Genomic DNA, 23331 nt, shown 5'->3' with positions numbered 1-23331 from the left:
AACAGTTTCCGGTACGTAGCTAAAGAAAGATTTCTATTTCCGGTGAGCGTCCACACGCGCAGACATGCCTGTAAGTAACGCCACAGTTTCTATCATTGCCATCAGTCATTTAAGAAGTATTTTGACGAGAACAATTTAATGTAAAATTGTGTTTTATTTATGTGCAAGTCAACGTGTCGATGTCGCGGTAACGCAAATGCAAAGATCTGAAAACAGACGCAAAATGGCGAAACACGTGGATAACAAAGCAGCACACGCTGCTCCCTCCGAGCAAACTTAAATCAGATTCTATGATTTCACACCGACATCAAGATCATTACAGGTTAAACTCGTTTTGTGGTTTCATTTATTAATAACACAATGTGTGTGTTTGATAATTTTCTGCGATGGTTGTGGCTGTTCCGCGTTTTTCGCGTCCTTTCTCTTTTACTTTCTCATGACGTCTCATTTCAAATCTGCAAAGATATCTCGACCTTTACCCTCCTGTTAACATGCCTGAAAGTTTCTACACTGTGACTTTCTGGAAAAACTTAAAATATTAATACTGATTATTATGTTTGTGATTTACTTTCAGCTCGCAAAGGATTTGTTGCACCCAACCCCCGAGGAGGAAAAGAGGAGACACAAGAAAAAGCGTCTTGTCCAGAGTCCCAATTCATATTTTATGGATGTCAAATGTCCAGGTCAGTTTGTTTATGTAGCAGCCTGCCCAGATCCTCGGATTCAGATAATACAGTGCAGCATTAGATAAACAGAGAAGAAAACAGCTGTTGAATAACCCAAGTACATTCACTCAAGTGCTGTGCTTACTTTAAGTTTGGTATTAAAGTGGTAATTTACTAACACGTTTCCCTTCTGTAAGATTTTACTTATTTATATTTTGGGGGTAAGTGTACTTTTATACCATCCCGCAAGAGTAAAAGGTAATGGAAAATATTAGACACAATAGTAACAGTTTTAGTGTTGCAACTAAGTTATTTTTATGATGATTAATCTCAGCTTTTTTTTTTTTAAATTGATTTTCTTGTCAGGAAATACTGAAATGTGAACTTCCCTTTTTCTCAGAGTCCAAGATGACGTTTTCAAATGTCGTGTTTTGTCGACAGTCCACACTGCACAGAGATTCAGTTTTTAGTATCATGTAAAACAGAAAAATAAAGAAGTCTTTACATTTGTGAGACTGAAAACAGCATTTTTTTTGCCATATTTTAAATTAATAATTACTTTAATAAATGAGTTATGTAGATAGTTTCTGATTAATTTTTCTATTGGTTGATAAACTAATTGTTGCAGCTCTTAAGTATTTCTAAGCAATACTTATAGCTTTCATATTTGAGTAAATTTTTTGAAACATAAATGTAAACACTAAATGCACGACTTGTTTTTTATTGTAGAGTAATTTAATTGTGATTTTAAAGATTTTATCTAAAGGAAAGTAAAGATTTTGAGTACTTCCCCTACATCTACATTTCATTATACAGTTGCAATCAGACATATTCAATTCCCCTCACACTAGAAGGTATTATGGTGTTGTGTATAGAATTTAATGAAAATATACAATAAGTTTTGGTAAACAGAGCAAGAATATTTATTGATACATACAAGCATTTGTGATAACATAAGTTGACATAGATTTGAGTTTAAATGAAAAACATTTAATTCTCTTGACAAATGTCCATGTGAACAGTGATTCAGCCCCTGACTTCTGTACTTGTTAGAGCATCCTTTTGCTTTGATAACTTTAATAAGCGATTTCAGAAAGTGCTGACAAGCTTCTGACACCTCATGGAATCTTTACACATTCTTCTCATGAAGAAGGTTCCCGCTCATTGAGGTTTTATGGCAGCTGCTTTTTTTTTTTTTTTTAATCCATCAAAGATTTTCTATGGGATTTAAATCTGGAGACTGAGAAGGCCACTCTGATATTCCACAACTGATGCCTTAACCAGGGATCATTATTTTGCTTTAGAGTCCAATAATCACCACAGTTCAAGTTCACCTCAGAGGGCATAACATTCCTCCTCAAAATAGCGTATGAGTATTTCTGTGAATCCATGATGCAAGTGGCATTCAAGTCGCCCCACCTTCACGCTTGACTGTGGGGACAGTATTCTTCCTGATGAGATGGCTAAGGCCTCTTGATGAAATATTGGGCTTTCTGTGCAATAAGTTTTGAACTTCTGTACAATGCTCCTAATTGCGACTCTAGGAATGGTGAAGATCTTGGAAATTGTCTCACACCCATTGCCTTTTAGGTGCAATATAATAATCATCTCTCTCACCTTTTGTGACAGCTACTTATTCTTCACCATGGTTGCAACACACCTTGAACACATCCCTGGGTGGTGCTTATACAAACACATTGCAGCTGAAGCAAATAAAGGGTCATTTTTAAGTTCCCAGTGGGTTAATTCAGGTCATACAGACTCGTAATTGGTTAGTAAAATCAGCAATTTTATATTGGGGTTGAATAATTGTGACATGGCATTAACAGCATACCTTGCTACTCTAAAATACCACATCACTTTATTTGTTCATTTGATGTATCATTCAACTGATAAAGACAAAAGCTAAATCCACCTCTGCAGGAAAGTACCTATTTCATAAGTGTATAAATACTTACTTTCTTTGGGGGAATCAATATTTCCAATTGCAATTGTAGAAAGACTTGCCTTTATGTGTTGCCCTTTCATTGTTCCCTTAGTGATCGGGGTGTCAAATAAGGCATACAATGACACTTGTGGTTGTCTGTGAAATGAGCTTCAAGTGACTCATTTACACAAACAGCTGCAAGGACACAGCAGAGCTCAGAGTACATTTGATTATGCAATGGTTGTTAAGTGTTTGACAGTGGGCTGTTGTTTTGTTTTTTTTTGTGTAGCTGTTTTATGTTATCCCATTAAATGATTTGTGTGTTTATGTGCTGTTTGCAGGCTGTTACAAGATCACCACAGTATTCAGTCACGCTCAGACTGTAGTGCTGTGTGTCGGCTGTTCCACAGTCCTCTGCCAGCCTACAGGAGGGAAGGCTCGACTGACAGAAGGTACGGGACACTGTTAAATCCAACATGCGTGCTGAAGAAAACTTGTTACCTTTGCATCTTAAATATGTGTTGCAATGCACATCCACATATAAAAACTCATGCCTACAGATAAATGTGTCATGTGTCAGTATGGAGTTTTCTATGATCTATTTTTGTGCAAGTGTTACACATGCTTGAATAATTGATCATTGAGTAATTGCGAGTGTGGGGTACTTTTAACACTGCATGACAGAAGTCATCACATGTCCTAGTACAGTAGAGTTCTGCATGGGCCTGAACCCGCCTCATATTCATAAGTCCCAACCTCCCAGCATCCAACTGAATCCACATCTGGTGTCACATTTGAGACCTGAACCTACCCAAAGCTATATTTTTGCTTTATTCCATCTATTACTGTTATCTCACCAGGCTAATGCAGCATAAGTGCCAGCAACACGCCAGGCGGATACCTGGCCTGAGACCCCAGAGGCCTGAAAACAATCTGGTCCTCTGCACGTTTTAACTGCAAATATCAACATAAATATCATCAACACATGCATCATTTTCTCATCTTGTGACCCTGTATTGTAAAGTGGCCCTTCTTTAAAATCTTATTTTAACGCCTTAATCATTGTAAAACTTAATTGTACGCGCATAGTGAATATTCTTAAATAAAGGGGTGTTCCGTCAAGTAGCCACAAACTGAGATGCAGAAAACCTGGTGGTATTTAAGCATAAATAAAGTATAGTGATGGGTCTCTGGGTGCAGCAGTTGTTTTGGCTCAGTCAGAAGGACAAAAACAGAAATTGATTAATAAAATTACATTTGAAAATTATCGTAGCTGAACCTCACCCAAGCCCAAAGCAAACAAAAGCACAGCAAAATGTTCCAAAACTCAATATTTTGTCTGGGCCTCTTGGGCTGGGGTCAGGTGGCAGAACTTCACTGTACAAAACATCTCTGAACTAACACCTGGATATTTGCCTTTGTGTTGCCCTTTCATTGTATTATTCATGAACAGGGTGTCAACTAAGGCATACAGTGACTCTTGTGGTTGTGACAGAAATTTAATCATCACTGATCCATTTCTTCACAAACAACTGCAAGCACAAACTTACACACGCTTTTCCATTCACAAACATTTCTTTATACTTCTTCGAACAATTAATCAGGAAGTAGTTCCAGATAATCTGTCTCTTCTGATAAAAGTTCTGATATGAAATGATGAGAATTGCTTCACCACTGTGAAGAAATGTTCATGCACTGTGTACAGTACGTTAGTGAATTGGATGAGCTTTTAGGTCAAGGTTTCTTACCGACGTGCTCATTGTCCCACCCACTCTATCATCTGCTCTGCTGCCGTGGTAACCAAGGGCTTCTCAATGCACTCTGCTCTGAGTTACTATGGGTGCAGCTTTAACCCTTGGCACTAAAACCACTTTGGTGGTGATTCAGTCTGTGAAAGGGCAGAAAGCAGCATGAATTTTAGTGTTTTCTATATTGCACCCTTCTCAGTCAGTTTTATACACTCTTCCTGCTACATTGACAAGCTTTGTTACTGTTAATCCTTGCTAAATCTTGTTTGCAGTTACAATTACAGTGACAATTTGACAGTAAGCTGTTTAATAGGGACATGTAACTAAAATTGATCCACAATTCTCTGTTCCAGTTTCTGAAATGTCAGAAATTTTCACAATTTTCAGAAATTTTACAGGCAAAATTTATTCAGCTAGAAAATACTGAACAGATTCAATAATGAAAGTAAATTAGTTGCACCCTAATTGCATTGCCTTTTACTGAAAGGTTATTTTCTAATCTTAATTCGATCCTCATTTGCACAAACAGGATGCACAAAATATTAGTTACAGGACAGTCAGCAGCACCACTGTATTGTTTTTTTTTGTTAATATTATAGTTAATCAGTCTCTCTCTCTGCATCATCAGGCTGCTCATTCAGGAGGAAACAGCACTAGTTTGACCAGACGAGGCTGGACACCATCGAAGAAGAGAGAACACAACTTTATGCACAAGTTACACTGCCATGGAGCTGACGCAACAAACAGGGAATGGAGAGTGGGAATGCCAATAATGTCATACTATAAAAAGTCTATCTAAAAAAAAATTCTTGGCCCCTGTTTAATCCCACCAAGTACCACATAAATTCTTCTCTCTTAATAAACTTAGGTTGTTTTTTTTGTTAAAATAATCTTGTATCTTTGTCATCCAGTTTCTTGTTTTTAATCTCTTGAAGGTTCTTCGATGTCATTTGTCTGGTAAAGATCAGGGCGTTTGAGGACAGTGTGGCCTCAGTGGGTTTTTGCGTCTGTTTGCATTACACCCTTCAGTGATTAAGCACAAACATTTAGAGCAATGTGAGGGTATAAGATGAGCCTTGCAGATATTGCCCAGCAGTTGCTCAGCACCTTTGAAAACACTTAACCAGTTCCAGGAAAGGAGACATTGTGGCTGAAATTGCAAATTACATCCAACAATCTGTCCTCTGTTACAGCGTTTTATAATAAAAAAATTGCACTTTGCAAAGCTGAATATTGATATAAGACAGACATTAACAGATACTATATACCTATGCCAAGTGAAAGCCACAGTGAAGTCAACATTTTATTAAAAGGTAGACAGTGATTTTCTCAGTGCCTGCTCCAAAGTCAGTCTGAACGAGGGTTGATTCAGGAGAAAGTCATCTCCGGCTCTTCCTGTGTTTCCTGTTGCTTGTAAAACAAACACAGTGATGTGACACCAAATGGCATCACAATGAACATTGTGGTTGTGAATTTACTGCTTCTAAGCTTCCTGTGAAAATGATAATGTGGGATGAATTCTTGTCAAGTTGCAAAATAAAAAAACTCACTAGTTTAAGAATAGTGGGAATAGCTTGACGAATCAAACTAAGATTTGTGACCTACAGTTTATTCACAGCTTTTGTTTAAGGCTTGTGAGCATGTCGGCCATTTGCACAGTCTGTATGTGACAGCTTTGAGTTGTACTTTGAAAAGACAAATTAAATCAAGGGACGGAGTGATTCAATGATAGCTATCTTGTTGCTATGGTGACATTTTTCTTGTGTCTTGCTTGTACATTGGACACAGCTTACAAATAAAATCAAGGGAAATATAATTCTGATGTGCCTCCTGGTTACTGAATGACTAATACAAAAATAAATGATAATATAATTCTACATTCATTCATTTTTCACTGGTCTGCCACTTAAATCTCATTTACTCCATAGTCTCAAAGTGTTTTTAAGGGATTAACAGTTGCAGACAGCATTTCCACACATCCACTGCATGGTAAATAACTTACTGTATTTCACTGTATTCTGTTACACAGTCTCATGAAGCACCAGAATAGGAGCTGTGTTAGTTTGGACAGCTTTCAAAACTGAAACAGATTTATATTACCAGTATATGTACTAACAAGCAGACTTGCCAATAACAACCTATTTGATAGACAACAGGACAATTTCAGTAATCACCATGGGCTGAAAACCACGTTATTTGGACACACTAATAATGAGCTAATTTGATGCTTTGTTGCCTTTTCTACTGTAAACAGATGATTGCGGGAGAACCTCTGAAACTGACCTGTGGACGCCTGGCTCCCTGTAAGGTCACTGATTGTTTTGATGTCTGACTGCTGGATATAATTATACAGGTGGAGTGGAGACAGGGTCTGAACCCTGTCCAGTGAGGTTGTGACAGACAGCTCTATTTATGAGCTCTACTCTTAAGTATCAGGGCACACACATTACATCATCTGTGAAAATATAGCTAAGGGGAAGTATGGCCAATGTCCAAACATGATTTTTCAAAGCACATAGCCCAAAACTTATCAAAGTAAGTGTCTTTTGGTAATAATTTCTTTGGACTGTTCACATTTAATACCTGGTATTTATATGTTACTTAGAACCAATATGTTGACTGTAAAAGCTTTTGATTTTCATCCATTACGGCGTGTCTCAATAGCCAATTGGTTAATAACCCTCTCTATCCCGTCTTGTTTCCTCTATGTCTCTATACCGTCACCTGTCCAGTAAAAAAAAAAAATCTTATAACAAAATCTTTAAAAAAAAAAACCAATACTAACTTAATTAATCTGTTTGGACAAACTGATATCACGGCAGTTTATGTGCACCAACAGTAGTAAAACTCAACTGATAATGAATTCATACTAAGTTGAACATTAACATAAAGGCCCCTAAACTGAACCTTTGCTTTCAGTGGTCAAAATGCCGTGTCAACAGAGAATGGCAGCTGATAAGAAGGAACAGCTTGTTTTGTCTGTAAATGAATGTGAATTTATTCATGTTAAGGTTGTATATGCACAGATTTCATACTAAATAAGTGAATTTTGCTTTTATTTGCTCATGAGACTTTAAATACACTCTAATGCTCATTGATGGATTTTAGACGGCTGTGTAACAAATTCTGTGTATGTTTTTCTGTGTATGCTTGTGTGAGACGTAACTTGAAGGATGACAGCACGTCCTTGGTGCCCATCACAGTGTGCTCCACCCCAGGCTGAGGGCCAGTTGGGGACTGGGTTGACATGGAGCAGTGGAAAGCCAGCAGGTAGGGGCAGTGTCTGTGGGACACCTGAGAGCGGCTGTGACAGGGAGGGGACTGACCCTGCAAAGAGGCCTAGAGCGAGAGAAAGAGAGAGAGAGAGAGAGAAAGGAGAGGGTCGGTAGGGAGCAGCTGGAAAACAGACCCTTCTTGAGAGTGGACAGACGCTCGACATCTGTACACATCTGCCGTGAATAAAAGATAGAGGGAAAGTCCACTTCTTTTTCTAAAGCTTATGTGATGATAGTGTGGTGATGGGTTTCAGCACTGACTGTATAATGTGAAGCTGTAGGCAGGGGGAGCTAAAGTGCAACATCTCAGGGTGCAACTTTGCTCTGTGTAGCTGTCCTCTGCGATAAGGTGCATGAAGACACACATTAAGAGCAGTCAAAAAATATGCTTCTGGGTGGGACTACTGGTTGGTACTGGTCTATACTGGTCACACATATTAATAAGTGTAGAAGTTCTGACTGTTGTTTTTGAATTCCTTGTCTCCACTTTATGCTGGAGACACAAAATGCAGTCCCATAGATACATAGACTCTCTAAATTTGTATATTTACACATGCATCTGTAAATTCTTACTTGTGTCAGGACATGCTGTCCAATGGCCTTTAGAGGACAATCACTTTCCCAGGATCCTTTTGGCCTCCCCTGAAACTCCTGATGAAACACTCTACTGACCTGACAGACAATCTGATTTGTTGCATGCTAACCTGTTTGTGTGTTACTGAGGTCCTCAATGCGTCCTCCAGGTAGCTGTAGCAGGAAGGACAGTGTAGTCAGTGAGGGAGGTGTTGATGGGGCCCACCCCAAGACTCTTTATCCTGCAGACCAAAGCTGGACATTGAAAACTGGCTTTCAAAATCTGAAGTCATCTGAGCCAGGGCGCCTCTGAGTGGGAGGCAAAGAGGAGGATGGGACAGAGGATCGATGTCAAAGGGCAGAAAAATCATTCGGAGACATAAGCCGTATGAGTTTTTACAGTATTGATCTGAGCAGTTTGCATGAAAGACAGAAAAAGAACCATAAATTGTATAGAGATAGAGAAGAGTGTACAGGAAAGGGTGTAGGGGTAATGAGTGTGTGTGTACAGGAAAGGGTGTAGGGGTAATGAGTGTGTGTGTGTGTGTGTGTGTGTGTGTGTGTGTGTGTGTGTGTGTGTGTGTGTGTGTGTGTGTGTGTGTGTGAGAAACTATTGTCTGAAGTTGTCACAGAAGAGCATCCTGTGACAAAAGGAAGACAGGCTGACTTGGCCCTGCCACGCTGTACACAAGAGAGACCTACAGTTCATCTGCACCTACACACACACACGCACTCAATTTTGTTTATTTGAGTTTCTCCTTTGCCAAGGACGGAGCCATTACACATCATTAGTATCCGGTGCACAATTAACTGACCTGAACACTGATGAGCAGGGTCTGGCTGACCCCACATGTCTCCATGGCAACGACCTCCAGCAGAGCAGAGCCACTGTCTGGGCCACTTGTCAGAACCCCCTGGGAGTCCACAGTGACAAGCCGTGTCCTGTCACACACTGACACAGAGCGTGGTGCACGGGGCAGATGGCGTCTCTGGTACACGAGACAACAACACACAGTGGCTATGACAAACAGACTCTTGATTTCTGGGCAAAATTTATATTCCACTGCTGGAAGTTTTAAACCCTTTAGGACTGAGTATCAAGGACACTTCAGCAGGTGCTTACTGTTGTAAAACTTTAAACTCAGCGCTCAGTCTTCCAACTCTCTACCCTGTTGCCTGCCATGCCATACAGAAAGACACGTGCACGCCCACACAGACAGAATCTATTGAATCTTCATTTTGAAGATTAAAAACAATTGAAAATGAGATCAAAAAATTATTAATGCCAAAATGAGCTAGTGCTAATTGGATTGTAAAAACACCATTTGCAGCACACTCACAGTTTAATTGCTTATGTAGTTGTAATGACTTTGATGACTCTGGATGATCTATGGCACAATCAGCAGGTCATTTGCTTAATCTCCCAGTTTTCCACACTATAATTCTGAGCTGTCTGCTCTGTGACAGGATCCTGTTTACCGTTTATTGCGTTGAGCAATAAAGTTGAGTTTTCTTTTTGCCACAGGAATCTTTCTAAAGTATGTGTGGAAATGTACTACAGTCAGATCTTGCTACATGAGGAGAGACTAAAGGAAAGAAGGACAGCAAAAGAAAAATCTTTTGGTTGGACAGGTTTCACATCTTCCATGTCCAGGTAAAAAGAAATAAATATGATGAAATATGAATGTAAGCAGAAGTGGTTTAGGGTGGGTCTGCTCTGCTGTATGCCAGAGCTCTACTGTAAAAAGTTGATAAATTAGTACACATATGCTTAAAGACACACACATGACACATCTGTACAATGCACATACACACAAGTTTGCTTACATGCACATGGAAACCAGAAAGGAACACACACAACACACAGACTTCTGCAGGGGAGAGGGTCACCATGATGGATGCTATTCCTGAATGGCCGTGAGCATTAACAGCCTGGCGACCTGGTAAAAAAAATCATGTCAATTTGTCACAGCTTGAAATGAATCATTCCTGGGTCTGTGATCATGTGCTGCATTAATTATTCTGACCATGTAGCTTAAGTAGTCTGCACGCTGTGAGTGTGTCTGCCAGCATCATGTGTGAAAGAACATTTAGGCCGATGAAGAGGAGTTTGAAGCATCACTGTGAAGGAAGTGAGGCTGTCACACTGCACCCCCTTTTGGTCGAACCCAGTTAACTGAAGCTCTACACCATTAGTACATGTCACTGAGAGGAGCATGAGAGGATAAAGCTACAGAAGGACATGGAGGATAGGCATACATCATTTTCTGGCGCGGCTCCTTTTGGTGGTAAAAATATGAAAGTACCAAAATATTTGTTCAGCTCATTTTGCCATGCAGTGATTATAGCTACAGAGAGAAATGAGCTGGAGGGAGAAGAATAGGGTGGCAGAGAGGAAGATGTAAACACAGGCTGTTCCAACCACTGAGAATGTTTGAGCGTACTGCTTTGTGTTGGCTAATTGAAGGCTGGCTCCTAATGGAGACGACAGATAATGTGTTAGGACTGTTGTCAATAGTTTGCATAGGCTCAGAAAATGTAAATATACAGTATAATCACTAGTCAGATGCCACTCAGTTATTGTGTTTAGCCAAGATGTCACCGGGTGTGTGGATTATTTCTCGTGTCAGAAAAGTTCTGCCGTCAGACAAATATGTTTGATGAGTGTACTTGCACAAAACACAAGTAGATAAATTCTGTATTTGAGCAAAAACTCATAAAAGGATATATATGAAAATGATGAAACTAAATGACAGTGCATACAGTACATTGTATAGGGCTAACAGAAATGTTCTTAGGTCAATTTAGCTTAACTCAATCATCCTTTCATTCATTTATCAATCCATTTAATTCTATTTGTTCATTGTCTACATTGTCTTTCCAATTCAAGGTCGGAGAGATCTGGGATCTATGTGTGCATGCATTTAGTGGAAGGCAACGTAGGCACCAACACACTCACAACAACCGGCAATTTACAGTCTCCAGTCCACCTGACCTACATTCCTGTGGAAAGCGAGACAGAACCTGAGCAGCGCATAAAGACAAACACAAGCATGTCAGGGAACGTAGAAACTCCACACAGAGATACAGACCACAATCATGTTGTTCGCTGTCGAATTAGGAAATAACAAACATCATGCAATGACTGAAATATACTTAATGCATCCTTATTCATCCTAAAAACCAATGTAATACCCACTCACTGTGACCGTAAATAGCAAGATGAAAAAAAAAAATCAATCTTTGGGGATTCACAATGATTTTTTTTCATATTACATCATGTGCCACAAAATCAATTTGACTTGAATGTCCAATTTGTACTATAGTCAAGCCCATTCCTGTTTGAACCACCCAATCAACAGCTTTCTCTGGGCTCATTAAAAATAAACAGTGAGTGTGAAGGACACGCTGATTGCTAATCAACACTTTCACAAATGAATGCATGCGTGTGTGTTCTTTCCCCTTGCTTGCTCGGAATCCTTTCTAGTCCGTATAAGGAAACTCCCCTCTGATACAGACACAGACGGTTACTATGGAAACCAACATCACTTTTCAGGGAAGCAACTGGGGAGGGACGGAAGGAGAGGGAGGGGGGCTTTGAGCACAGAGCACAGAGTTCAAATGAATATGAAATTCTGATGTAATTCTGTGTGTGCGTGTGTGTGCTTGTGCTTGTGCTCGTACGTGCGCACGTCTCAGTGTCTGTCTATGGGTGCATAAGTGTGATAAGCAGAAGAAGGTATAGCGCTAGCAGCAGGGAGGCAAGATTGAAAAGAGCAGAGGAAATGAAACTAAATGAAGAGACTTGTTGTGCTTCTGGGGTAATGGGATTGAGGGCAGTGTTTGGATGGGATGGAGGGGGAGGAGGAGGGAAGAAGGAGGAGGAGGGACAGAGACAAAGGGCTACGATGCTAAAAATATCTCATTTGTCTTGAACCACATACCAGAGTCCCACCTGGATGCTGAAAGCCAGACAAGTAACACTGCTGGCACGTTGCTGACCGCGCCTAGGCTCTAATTGGCTGACTGTCTCCACCTTCAGCCTTTCCACATCCTCCTTCAAGGGGCCAAAGTCCACGACTTGGGACCTGCCTCATATGCAACGAGACGTGGCACTGACAGAGGGTACTGCCTCGGATACAGAAACCCAGAGAGAAAAGAGAAAGAGACACAGCCAGAGAGAAAAAAAGAAAGTGTGAACTGGGAATTGAACGTTTTGAGTGGCACTGGGCTGTGACTGAGAGTATAATATGCAGAGTAGTTACAGGTAGCCGAGTTATGTCAGTGGAAGTGGCAACAGTAGAAGTCCTGTCAGGAGAGGAAGCACAGCACAACTCCCCTGTGGCATCATTAAAAACCCCATCGTCTCTCCCTTCATCCCGATTCAACTGAACAGCCTGAAAAATAGGTCAATTAAGAACCTCTGCTGTCTTACTCCTATGCACAGTCCACATTACTGTATAAATTGTATAAAGTTTGGCCAGTCTTCTTAGGTCTTGCCATTAAAATTACACCAAACATTTGTGAATTTCAAACAATAAAAGAAATGCAGTAAAGTCAGAGTGGGTAGGATTTTAATGCCCAGGAAGCTGACTGCACACTGAACTAAAGCTTGAATAGATAAGGTAAATATTTAAGAGCCTGCAGTCTGAGCTGTTATAACAACACACACGTTAATAACGTTATCCAGTATCACTAATGGAAACATTATGTCCTTGACTGTGTATGTGTTAGAGAACCCACTAATCCAATAAAGTGACTAATGGACTTAGCATAAGAAACATTAATTGAACAGAAAAGGATGAAAGCATACTGCTATAAACTCCTAAGCCATTTTTCATGTGCATCCAACCCTATATAAGAGTGTACATTAAATGAAAATGTCTACGTAGGTGTCTATGAAAGGAGGGGTCAGCAGTAAGTAAGTGAGGGATGATGATGTGCTTCCACAACACTTTGACTTAATGTACAGTGCTACAGTGCTGAGGTAAATAAAAGTGATGTACTAAAGATGTGGAGATGGTGGGCAGACAGACACTAACTCATCCCCAAAAAATCCCAACAAAAACAATTACTCAGCAAAGAGAAGTGTGTTATTGTTACAGTTGTATAATTGAAATACCACTTTAATTTAAACGTGGTATAATAATTTAAATAACCAAGCTTTTCTGAGTAACATAATTACTAATGAGAACATTGCAACAACTTGCATAATTAAAATGCTGGAGACCAAATGGTGATATGGAGATTTGTTGGGAAGCAGCCTGGATATTCAGCAGGTTGTTTAAAAAACAGAGACCTCAGAGAGGTAGTGCGGAGGGAGAAGGTTTGGCACTTGAGGGAAAGAGGGAGTGGAGGTCCCCTGAAAATGGGTGAGATTAGCAAAGTGGTGTGGCTCTCCTTTCATCCCTCCACACAGCCTGGGCTCCCCATGTGCTGTCACATCACCAACATCATATGGACGAATGAGATGAGAGAAAAAAGTTAGGAAACTATGACGAAGTGGAAAAAATGGTAAGTCAACATGTCACAGTTCAAGAACAGAGCAACAGAAATCCAAATTCAGACACTGCAATATCTGTTTTTTACAACATCTTACCAGTTTGCCAACATGTAGGCAATCTGAAGAGATGACCAAATCTGATAGGGCTAAGATGTAAAGCAGATACAGAACTGGCAGCAGGCAGAAATGGCTCAGACACACAATTATAGTCGGTGTATGGGAAAAAAGGGTGGGGAAACTCTAAGGGCAGCCTGGTGGTGACATGGAAAATGACGGGGTCAATGAAAAAGTACAGGTACAAATTGTTTTGTGTTGAGGGTTAAGTGTATCCACTATGTGAATTGCAGTCAATCCAAACTACTTTCCCTCTATTATTTCCCTTTTCATCATCACCACGGCAACGTCACTGTCACTCTCTGATGAGCTTACAATGCTGCTTCCCCACTTTTACCTGCTCAGACACTTAGGCACACGTACATTCATAAAAACACGCAAACATACAACAAATAGTTGAATTCAGTACTGCCTCTAATCTCTCTCATTCATACATACATAAATGCACACATATCCACGCACACACACACACACACACACACACACACACACACACACACACACACACACACACACACGCATACAGACCTGTATGTGTTGGTATATCTGTCCTTCTGGTTGCCATAGCAACAGCAGGACACAGGCATAAGAATGAGGAGATCATACATCTTCACTTCCTGGTGACTGATGGGGTTGTCTGAAGGGTTTGACTGTCATGAAAAGGGAAGGACAGTAACCGAAAGAGTGTGTGTTTGTGTACATGTGTGCATTTGCTCCTGTGTTATGCGTGTGCTGCATCTTTGCAACAATGTTGACGATCTCAACAGCATAATAGGTTTTGTTAGTAGAAGCTTCCAGCACTGAAAACAGCTCCTGTCAGATCAACACAAAGAGAAGTTAGAGAGAAGGGATGTGGTTGCGATGGGAACAGTCTCCCGCTGACTGAGCCAGGTGACATTTGAGCCAGTGGTCATGATGATGAGATTACAGTTGACAGGTATACCACATGATCGGGGAGCAGCACAGGCAAGTGATAATGGTGGCTGACCTCCAGCAACTATGCGTCTGCCTCCTCTTCCACTGACAAAGCTACATGCACAAAAAAACATAAATGAGACACCCTAGCCAATACAGGAGTGAGGGATTAGGTCCCAGTTTTATGTGTGTTTATGTTTCAAGTGTAATGAGACAGCTGGACTCCACTGTGCAGACAGAGCAGCAGGGCACCTGGAGTTCAGGAAAATCAACCAGGTCTGTCTTGAGAAGAGGATACATTGCTGTGTTGTTTTAGTTGCTCTACAGATGAGTGGTGACCCGTCGCACCAAGGGTCACATCTGAGTATAAAAAGGCAAATAAAGACGAGAAAGTAACAATTGTATCATTTGCACTGCAGAACACACAATATCTGATTTTTAAATTAGACTGCATTTATATACCCTCTCATTCATTCATTGACACACATTCATGGCAAATAAGCAGGAACTAATCAAAGTGTAATTGTCAGCAACAACTGGGGTTCAAATTCTTAATCAGCATATGGACATGAGCCTCGGATTGACCCGCCACCTTTGTGAAAAGTGGACAACTCACTCTACCTCCTGAGCCACAGCTGCCCATTTTTTTTAAAGCACACATGCTTCACTTTTGAAAGGGGTCAGTTGTAAGGTAAAAATTTTCTATTTATAATAAATGGCTTGAAAACTACAAAAATGCAGCCTTTGCTCATTCTACCGATGCACCTCATTTACATTTACATTTATTAAAATGTAAATGAAGTGCATTCTTTCTGGTGTTACACTATTGGCAATGTTCTTGGCATTTTTCTTTTAGCAAAATGTTCCTGTGTAATAAAATGCTCTTATTCTCTTGGCTAAATATGGCTGGAATATGAGAAATGAAATGGGAACATATGCCAATATCCACTTTCTCAGCTGATCCAATCTCTTCCACTGTATGACTTCAACTGTCTCTGGCTCCTGGGCTATCCTCGGCTCAAACAGCAATCCTAAAAGAGTAAATGAATTTCCTGAAAAATGGAGACAGGCTGAGAGACTGGTTGAGAGAAAAGAGAAGCAGAGAGCAGAATGTAAACAAAAAACTATGCTATGGACATTACCTTGGCCTTAAAATTGTAGCATACAGTCATGAAAATGCACATAGTCTGAGAGAGATGATGAAAGCCTCGAGGCAGTGGAGCCTGCCAGTAAATAACAGATAACAAGCTCATCACATCTGGGTATGTGCTGTGCCCTGGGCTGAGCACTGCCTCAGGCTGCCTGGCTTTCACACTTCTGTTACTCTGTTTTATTTCACCCTGGGCTAAACACACAACAGGCTGGGTTTAATGACGCTTGTTTTATGAAAAAATAAAAATCAATTTCCTCTGATAACGAGAGATTGTGTGAATACTGTGACTGCCTTCATGCTCAAGTAAATTTACTTATACATGATAAGCCCTAAGAAGATTGGTATGTTGTCACCTCTGGGATGAGCATTTGTGTGAACTGTTTTAAATAGCTTTGACTCAACTACTCTTGATCAGTAAGAAGACTGAATATAAGGAAGGTACTCAACATTATAAGGATGTCAGTATATTGACTGTGACTCATCATTTCACACCATGAAGTATGTCAAATGAGCAATTATTGAAAGAAAGCTTAGTTTGGGACATATTGACAATTCTTTCACAAATAATATGATATAAAAAATTGACAATGATGTTTTCACTACACCGATGATGAATGTAGGCTACCCACTGGTAATCATACAGCATTTAAAAACCTTTTAATCTATGAATAATAGATGGACAAATCTACACAGTCTATTTTACTTACAGAGACCCAAAACAAATAGTTAAAGAGAGACAAGAGAAAAATAATTTCTCCCTGCTGTTTCCATGGCTGCCTATTATGAGCATTATTCACTGCTAAAACTTTACTCCTAACCCACACTGCTAGGCCTGCTATGCTAAGATTATAAGGATTACACCCAATTAGAATGAAGAAGTCTGACAAACAATATGCAAATCCTAAAACAAACACTCTTGTGTTGTAAAATGCATCTTTCACTGGCAAGAAACACTTCCAACAACAATTTGAATGATAAAAAAAATGGAAAATAGAACAATCACTTACTACTACTGAATGAATGACCTGACAGGTTGTTTCCACGGGCATTTTAGACATAATCAGTTGAAAATCAGTTCGATAGCCACATCAGCCATTGTAGTAAATGCGAACACAATGTTTTTCTTGTGCTCGTGTGTTTTTGTTCTTATTTTTGTCACAAATAAATTAGATTATTCTTGCTGTCTTCAGAGTTGAACTGGATTATTGTATTTTATATTCAATATTATTGCATTGCCTTATATGTTAGGTAAAGGTTGTAGGTTTACTGCAAACCTAATCCCAGCCAATGCATGCTTGATACAACCATGACATTTTCCCTAACTATAACTTATTCTCAATTAAGACACGACTTGTGTATTTGTATTTGTGCTGAATACCAATACAATGAAATCAAACGTAGGATACCACTTTTATCAATATTTCCCTGATTAGCTGGATTAAAATCTGAAATTAATCCCCAAATCTGGCAATGTAAAACCAGAGACAGACAAGTCCAACACATGTCTCCACTTCCACTCACAGAGTCCCATGTTCATATGATGTCAGTGATGATAGGTGCCCGTATAGGGGACAATGACAAAACAGAAACTAGGATGAAAAGAGGGAGGTTTGGACACAGTCTCATGTCTGGATGATTTACACACATGGATTAACACACACACACACACACACACACACACACACACACACATGCACACACACAAACAATAGAAAATACATAATCTTGTTTTAGAAAAAGACATCATATTACTTTGACTGTCACCTCTGTGAAGGATTATGCACTCCAACACTTGCATATTTTTTCACTTACTCCCAGTATACCGTGACCTTCCTTATTTATTCATGTAGTTTTAGCAAAAACATGTTTCATGTAAATTTGTTTGTTTTGTAATGACTTTACTGTTCTTAATTGTGACCCACGTCATCGATGAATTTCCCTATGACAAAGGAAAAGTGTTTTTACTGATGCTGATTAACCAGCCTAATAATATACATAATAGAATAAGACTTTTTGTATGCCTTAATAAACTATGACTTCCTTTTATGACTTACTATAGGACTTTTTGGTCTTAATATACTATGACGTTTTTTGACATTTTTATGCCATACTATGTACCATGACGTTTTTTGGCATTTCTATACCTCACTATACTATGTCTTATTATTCCTTACCATACTATGACGTGTTTATGATCTTTTATGCCTTAATACAATACAATGTTTTTTTGACGTTTTGTGCCATACTATACTATGACGTTTTTTGGCATTTTTATGCCTTATGATATGTTAGTTGATGCCTTACCATACTATTACGTTTTTATGACCTTTTATGCATTAATATACTATGATGTTTTTATGACGTTTTATACAATACTATACTATGACGTTTTTTGGTATTTTTATGCCTTAATACACTATGTCGTATTATTCCTTATCATACTATAAGGTTTTTATGACCTTTTATGCCTTAATATACTATGACGTTATTTTACATTTTTATGCCTTAATACACTAAGTCGTATTATTCCCTACCATAATATGACATGTTTATGATCTTTTATGCCTCAATATACTATGATGTTTTTTTGACATTTTATGCCATACTATTCTATGCCATTTTTTGACATTTTTATGCCTTAATATACTATGATGCTTTTTTGACATTTTATGCCATACTATTCTATGCCATTTTTTGACATTTTTATGCCTTAATATACTATGATGCTTTTTTGACATTTTATGCCATACTATTCTATGCCATTTTTTGACATTTTTATGCCTTAATATACTATGATGCTTTTTTGACATTTTATGCCATACTATTCTATGCCATTTTTTGACATTTTTATGCCTTAATATACTATGACGTTATTTTACATTTTTATGCCTTACCATAATTTGACATTTTTATGACCTTTTATGCTTTAATATACTATGATGTTTTTTTTATCATTTATATGATTCTATACTATGACGTTTTTTCGCATTTTTATGCCTTACTATACTATGTTGTGTTATTCCTTACCATACTATGAATTGTTTATGATCTTTTATGCCTCAATACACTATTTTTTTTTTGACATTTTATGCCATACTATACTATGATGTTTTTTGACATTTTATGCCATACTATACTATGATGTTTTTTGGCATTTTTATGCCTTAATACACTATGTCATATTATTCCTTACCATACTATGACGTGTTTATTATCTTTTATGCCTCAATATACTATGATGTTTTTTTTACATTTTATACCATACTATACTAAGACGTTTTTTGACATTTTTATCCCATACTATATTATGACGTTTTTTGGTATTTTTATGCCTTAATACACTATGTCGTATTATTCCTTATCATACTATAAGGTTTTTATGACCTTTTATGCCTTAATATACTATGACGTTATTTTACATTTTTATGCCTTAATACACTAAGTCGTATTATTCCCTACCATAATATGACATGTTTATGATCTTTTATGCCTCAATATACTATGATGTTTTTTTGACATTTTATGCCATACTATACTATGACATTTTTTGACATTTTTATGCCATACTATACTATGATGTTTTTTGGCATTTTTATGCCTTAATACACTATGTCGTATAATTCCTTACCATACTATGACATGTTTATGATCTTTTATGCCTTAATATACTATGATGCTTTTTTGACATTTTATGCCATACTATACTATGATGTTTTTTGGTATTTTTATGCCTTAAATTACTATTTCATTTGATGCCTTACCATAATTTGACATTTTTATGACCTTTTATGCTTTAATATACTATGATGTTTTTTTTATCATTTATATGATTCTATACTATGACGTTTTTTCGCATTTTTATGCCTTACTATACTATGTTGTGTTATTCCTTACCATACTATGAATTGTTTATGATCTTTTATGCCTCAATACACTATTTTTTTTTTTTGACATTTTTTGACATTTTTATGCCATACTATACTATGATGTTTTTTGGCATTTTATGCCATACTATACTATGATGTTTTTTGGCATTTTTATGCCTTAATACACTATGTCATATTATTCCTTACCATACTATGACGTGTTTATTATCTTTTATGCCTCAATATACTATGATGTTTTTTGACATTTTATGCCATACTATACTATAACGTTTTTTGGCATTTTTATGTCTTATTATAATATGACGTTTTTTGGTATTTTTATACCTTAAAATACCATTTAATTTGATACCTTACCATACTATGACATGTTTATGATCTTTTATGCCTTAATATACTATGAATTTTTATGCCTTACTATACTATGACTTTTTTATGACTTTTTATGCCTTACAATACTATGACTTTTTTGGCATTTTTATGCCTTCCTATACTATGTCGTATAATGCCTTACTATACTATGTCGTATTATTCCTTATCATACTTTAACGTTTTTATGACCTTTTATGCCTTAATATACTATGATGTTTTTATGACGTTTTATACAATACTATAGTATTATGTTTTTTTGGTATTTTTATGTCTTAATACAATATGTCGTATTATTCCTTACCATAATATGACGTGTTTATGATCTCTTATGCCTTAATATACTATGATGTTTTTTGACATTTTAATATCTTATCATAATATGATGTTTTTTGGCATTTTTATGCCTTAAAATACTATTTCATTTGATACCTTACTATACTATGACTTTTTTATGATATTTTAATGACATACTATACATGATGTTTTTTTTTGTGGCATTTTTATGCCTTAAATTACTGTTTCATTTGATGCCTTGCGCAGAGGTGGAAAAAGTACAAAAATATTGTACTCAAGTAAAAGTACCAATACTTTGATGAATATTACTCCAAGTAGAAGTAAAAGTACTAAAGTACCAATACTTTGATGAATATTACTCCAAGTAGAAGTAAAAGTACTTGGAAAATGTACTCAAGTAAAAGTAAAAAGTAGCTCATTTGAAATATACTTTAAGTAAAAGTTACTTAGTTACTTTCTTTGTGTGGGGTGTGAGGGTAGTAAAAATAGGACAAGAGGTCCAGAAATCCAAAATATTTTGTTTTTAATTAAAGAACAAGTTTAAACAAATGTAAGTGGCAATAACAAAACTTCACAACCTGAACTTCTTGTTAGTTTAATTAAGCAGCTTTAAAGTTAGTTTGACTCATCCATTTAGTGATACAAACATTAAACATGCTTACTCTCATGTTTTTCTCTCTCTACCCTCATCATTTGTCAACTGTTGGTTCTGGGCCATTGGGGTTTTCCTGTCTATGGTTCGGCGTGTATTTTTCCTTAGGTTGAATTGTTTTTTTTTACTCAGTAACGATAGGATTTATAAAGTAACTAAGGTAACAATATTGAGTCAAAACGTACTCAAGTAAAATACAAAATACCGATTTTAAATTGTACTTAAAAATACAAAATACACAAAAAAGTATTCAATACTAGTAAACGTTGAGTTAAATGTATTTTCGTTACTTTCCACACTCTGGCATTACGTTAATTTGACAATTTTTTATGACCTTTTATGCTTTAATATACTAATGAGTTTTTTTTGATCATTTATACAATTCTATTACTTATGACGTTTTTTATTGGCATTTTTAATGCCTTAATACAATATGTCGTATTATTCCTTACTATAGTAATGAGTGTTTATGATCTTTTATGCCTTAATATAATGATGATCTTTTTTAAAAATTTTATGCCATGGGGCATCGAGTGCGCAGTGGTCTAAGCATGCGCTTCTATATGTAGAGGCTACAGTTCTCGCTGCAGTCGGCCCCGGTTCGAATCCTGCATCGGATGGCCGCTTTACTGCAATGTCAAATTCCCCCTCTCTCTGCTTTCCCCATTTTCTGTTCTCTATACTATCCTGTCCAATAAAGGCACAAAAAGCCCAAAAAAAAGAAAGATTTTATGCATACTATACTAAATGATCGTCTATTTTGGACATTTTATTGCCTTTATATAACTAATGTTTCGTATTATTCCCTACCATAATATGATTGTTTATGTCTTTTAATGCCTCAATACTACTATTATGTTTTTTTTGACATTTTTATCCATACTAATACTATGAATTTTTTTGAACATTTTTATCGCCATACTATACTATGAACGTTTTTTGTCATTTTTATGCCTTAATACACTATGTCGTATATCCTTACCATAACTAATACATGTTTATGATCTTTTTATGCCTTAATATACTATGATGTCTTTTTTACATTTTACGCATACTAATACTATGTTGTCATTTACATTGATTTTTTTTGGTATTTTTATGCCTTAATACACTAAATGTCGTCTTTATCCTTACCATACTATTGCATGTTTTAATGAGCTTTATGCCTTAATATTACTATGATGTTTTTTTTAAAATATTTATACCATATATCTATACTATGACGTTTTTTGCATTTTTTATCGCTCATACTTGTTGTTTACTATACTATGAATAGTTAGCTAGTCATACATATTTTTTTTTTGACATTTTACATTTTTTCTTATATGGTTTTCATTTTTATGCCTCTTCTATGATGTTTGCACTTTTTATCCTAATACCTATGTCTATTATTCCTTCCGATAAGAGCTATGACGTGTTTTATGATCTTTTATGCTTCAATATACTATGAATGTTTTTTTGAATTATATGCCCATAACTAATACATACGTTTTTTGCATTTTTATGTCTATTATAATATGACTTTGTTTTTGGCATTTTTATGACCTTAAATACCTATTTAATTTGATAACCTTAATCCATACTATGACATTATTTGATCTTTTTATGCCTTATATACTATGATTGTTTTTTTTTGACATTTTATGCCACCTATAACTATGACGTTTTTTGACATATTCATGCCATAGCTAAATACTAATGCACTTTTTTTGCATTTTTATGGCCTTAATACACTCTGTCGTATTATTCGCTTACCCATACTAATGACAATGTTTTTTATGATCTTTTATGCCTTCATACTATAATGTTTTTGACATTTTATGCATCAACGTATAAGTTCATATTTATGCATACTATACTTGCTTTTTTGGCATTTTTATTTAATGCCTTAACTATAACTATTGTTGTGTGTAATTCCTTACCATAGCTATTGTGGGCGGGGTGGGGGGGATTGTTTATGGAGATCTTTTATGCCTCAACTACACCTTATTTTTTTTTTTTTTTTTTTTTTGACATTTAATGTCCGATACTATATTGAAGTTTGAAAATTTTTTATTCCCATATACTATAAAAGACACTATGGTTTTTTGGTATTTTTATGCCTAATACAATATGTCGTATTATTTCTTACCATATTAGAAGGAAAACTATACAATGTTATGAATCTTTCCGATTGCCTTGATATACATGATGTTTTTTTTTTTTAACATTTTATTTTATATAAATTTAAAACCATAAAAAAACTAATTACCTAAG

At 36.9% G+C, this 23331-nt stretch overlaps 1 protein-coding gene across 1 annotated transcript; it reads left to right on the top strand.

The window, feature by feature from the left end:
* The first annotated feature begins 14 nt into the window (after window positions 1–14).
* On the top strand, window positions 15–6156 carry LOC111230150 (40S ribosomal protein S27). The gene is made up of 4 exons (XM_022756757.1): window positions 15–70; window positions 575–683; window positions 2934–3044; window positions 4969–6156. Exons 1-4 carry the CDS (start codon window positions 65–67, stop codon window positions 4995–4997), a joined length of 255 nt encoding a protein of 84 aa, XP_022612478.1. The 5' UTR covers window positions 15–64; the 3' UTR covers window positions 4998–6156.
* Window positions 6157–23331: the final 17175 nt, after the last annotated feature.

The sequence above is a fragment of the Seriola dumerili genome, unplaced genomic scaffold, assembly GCF_002260705.1.
Source record: "Seriola dumerili isolate Sdu_G_001 unplaced genomic scaffold, Sdu_1.0 BDQW01000258.1, whole genome shotgun sequence".
NCBI classification, from domain to species: Eukaryota; Metazoa; Chordata; class Actinopteri; order Carangiformes; family Carangidae; genus Seriola; species Seriola dumerili.
The sequence above is the reverse complement of the archived record's forward strand: the minus strand, read 5'-3'. Positions and strand labels throughout refer to the sequence as shown.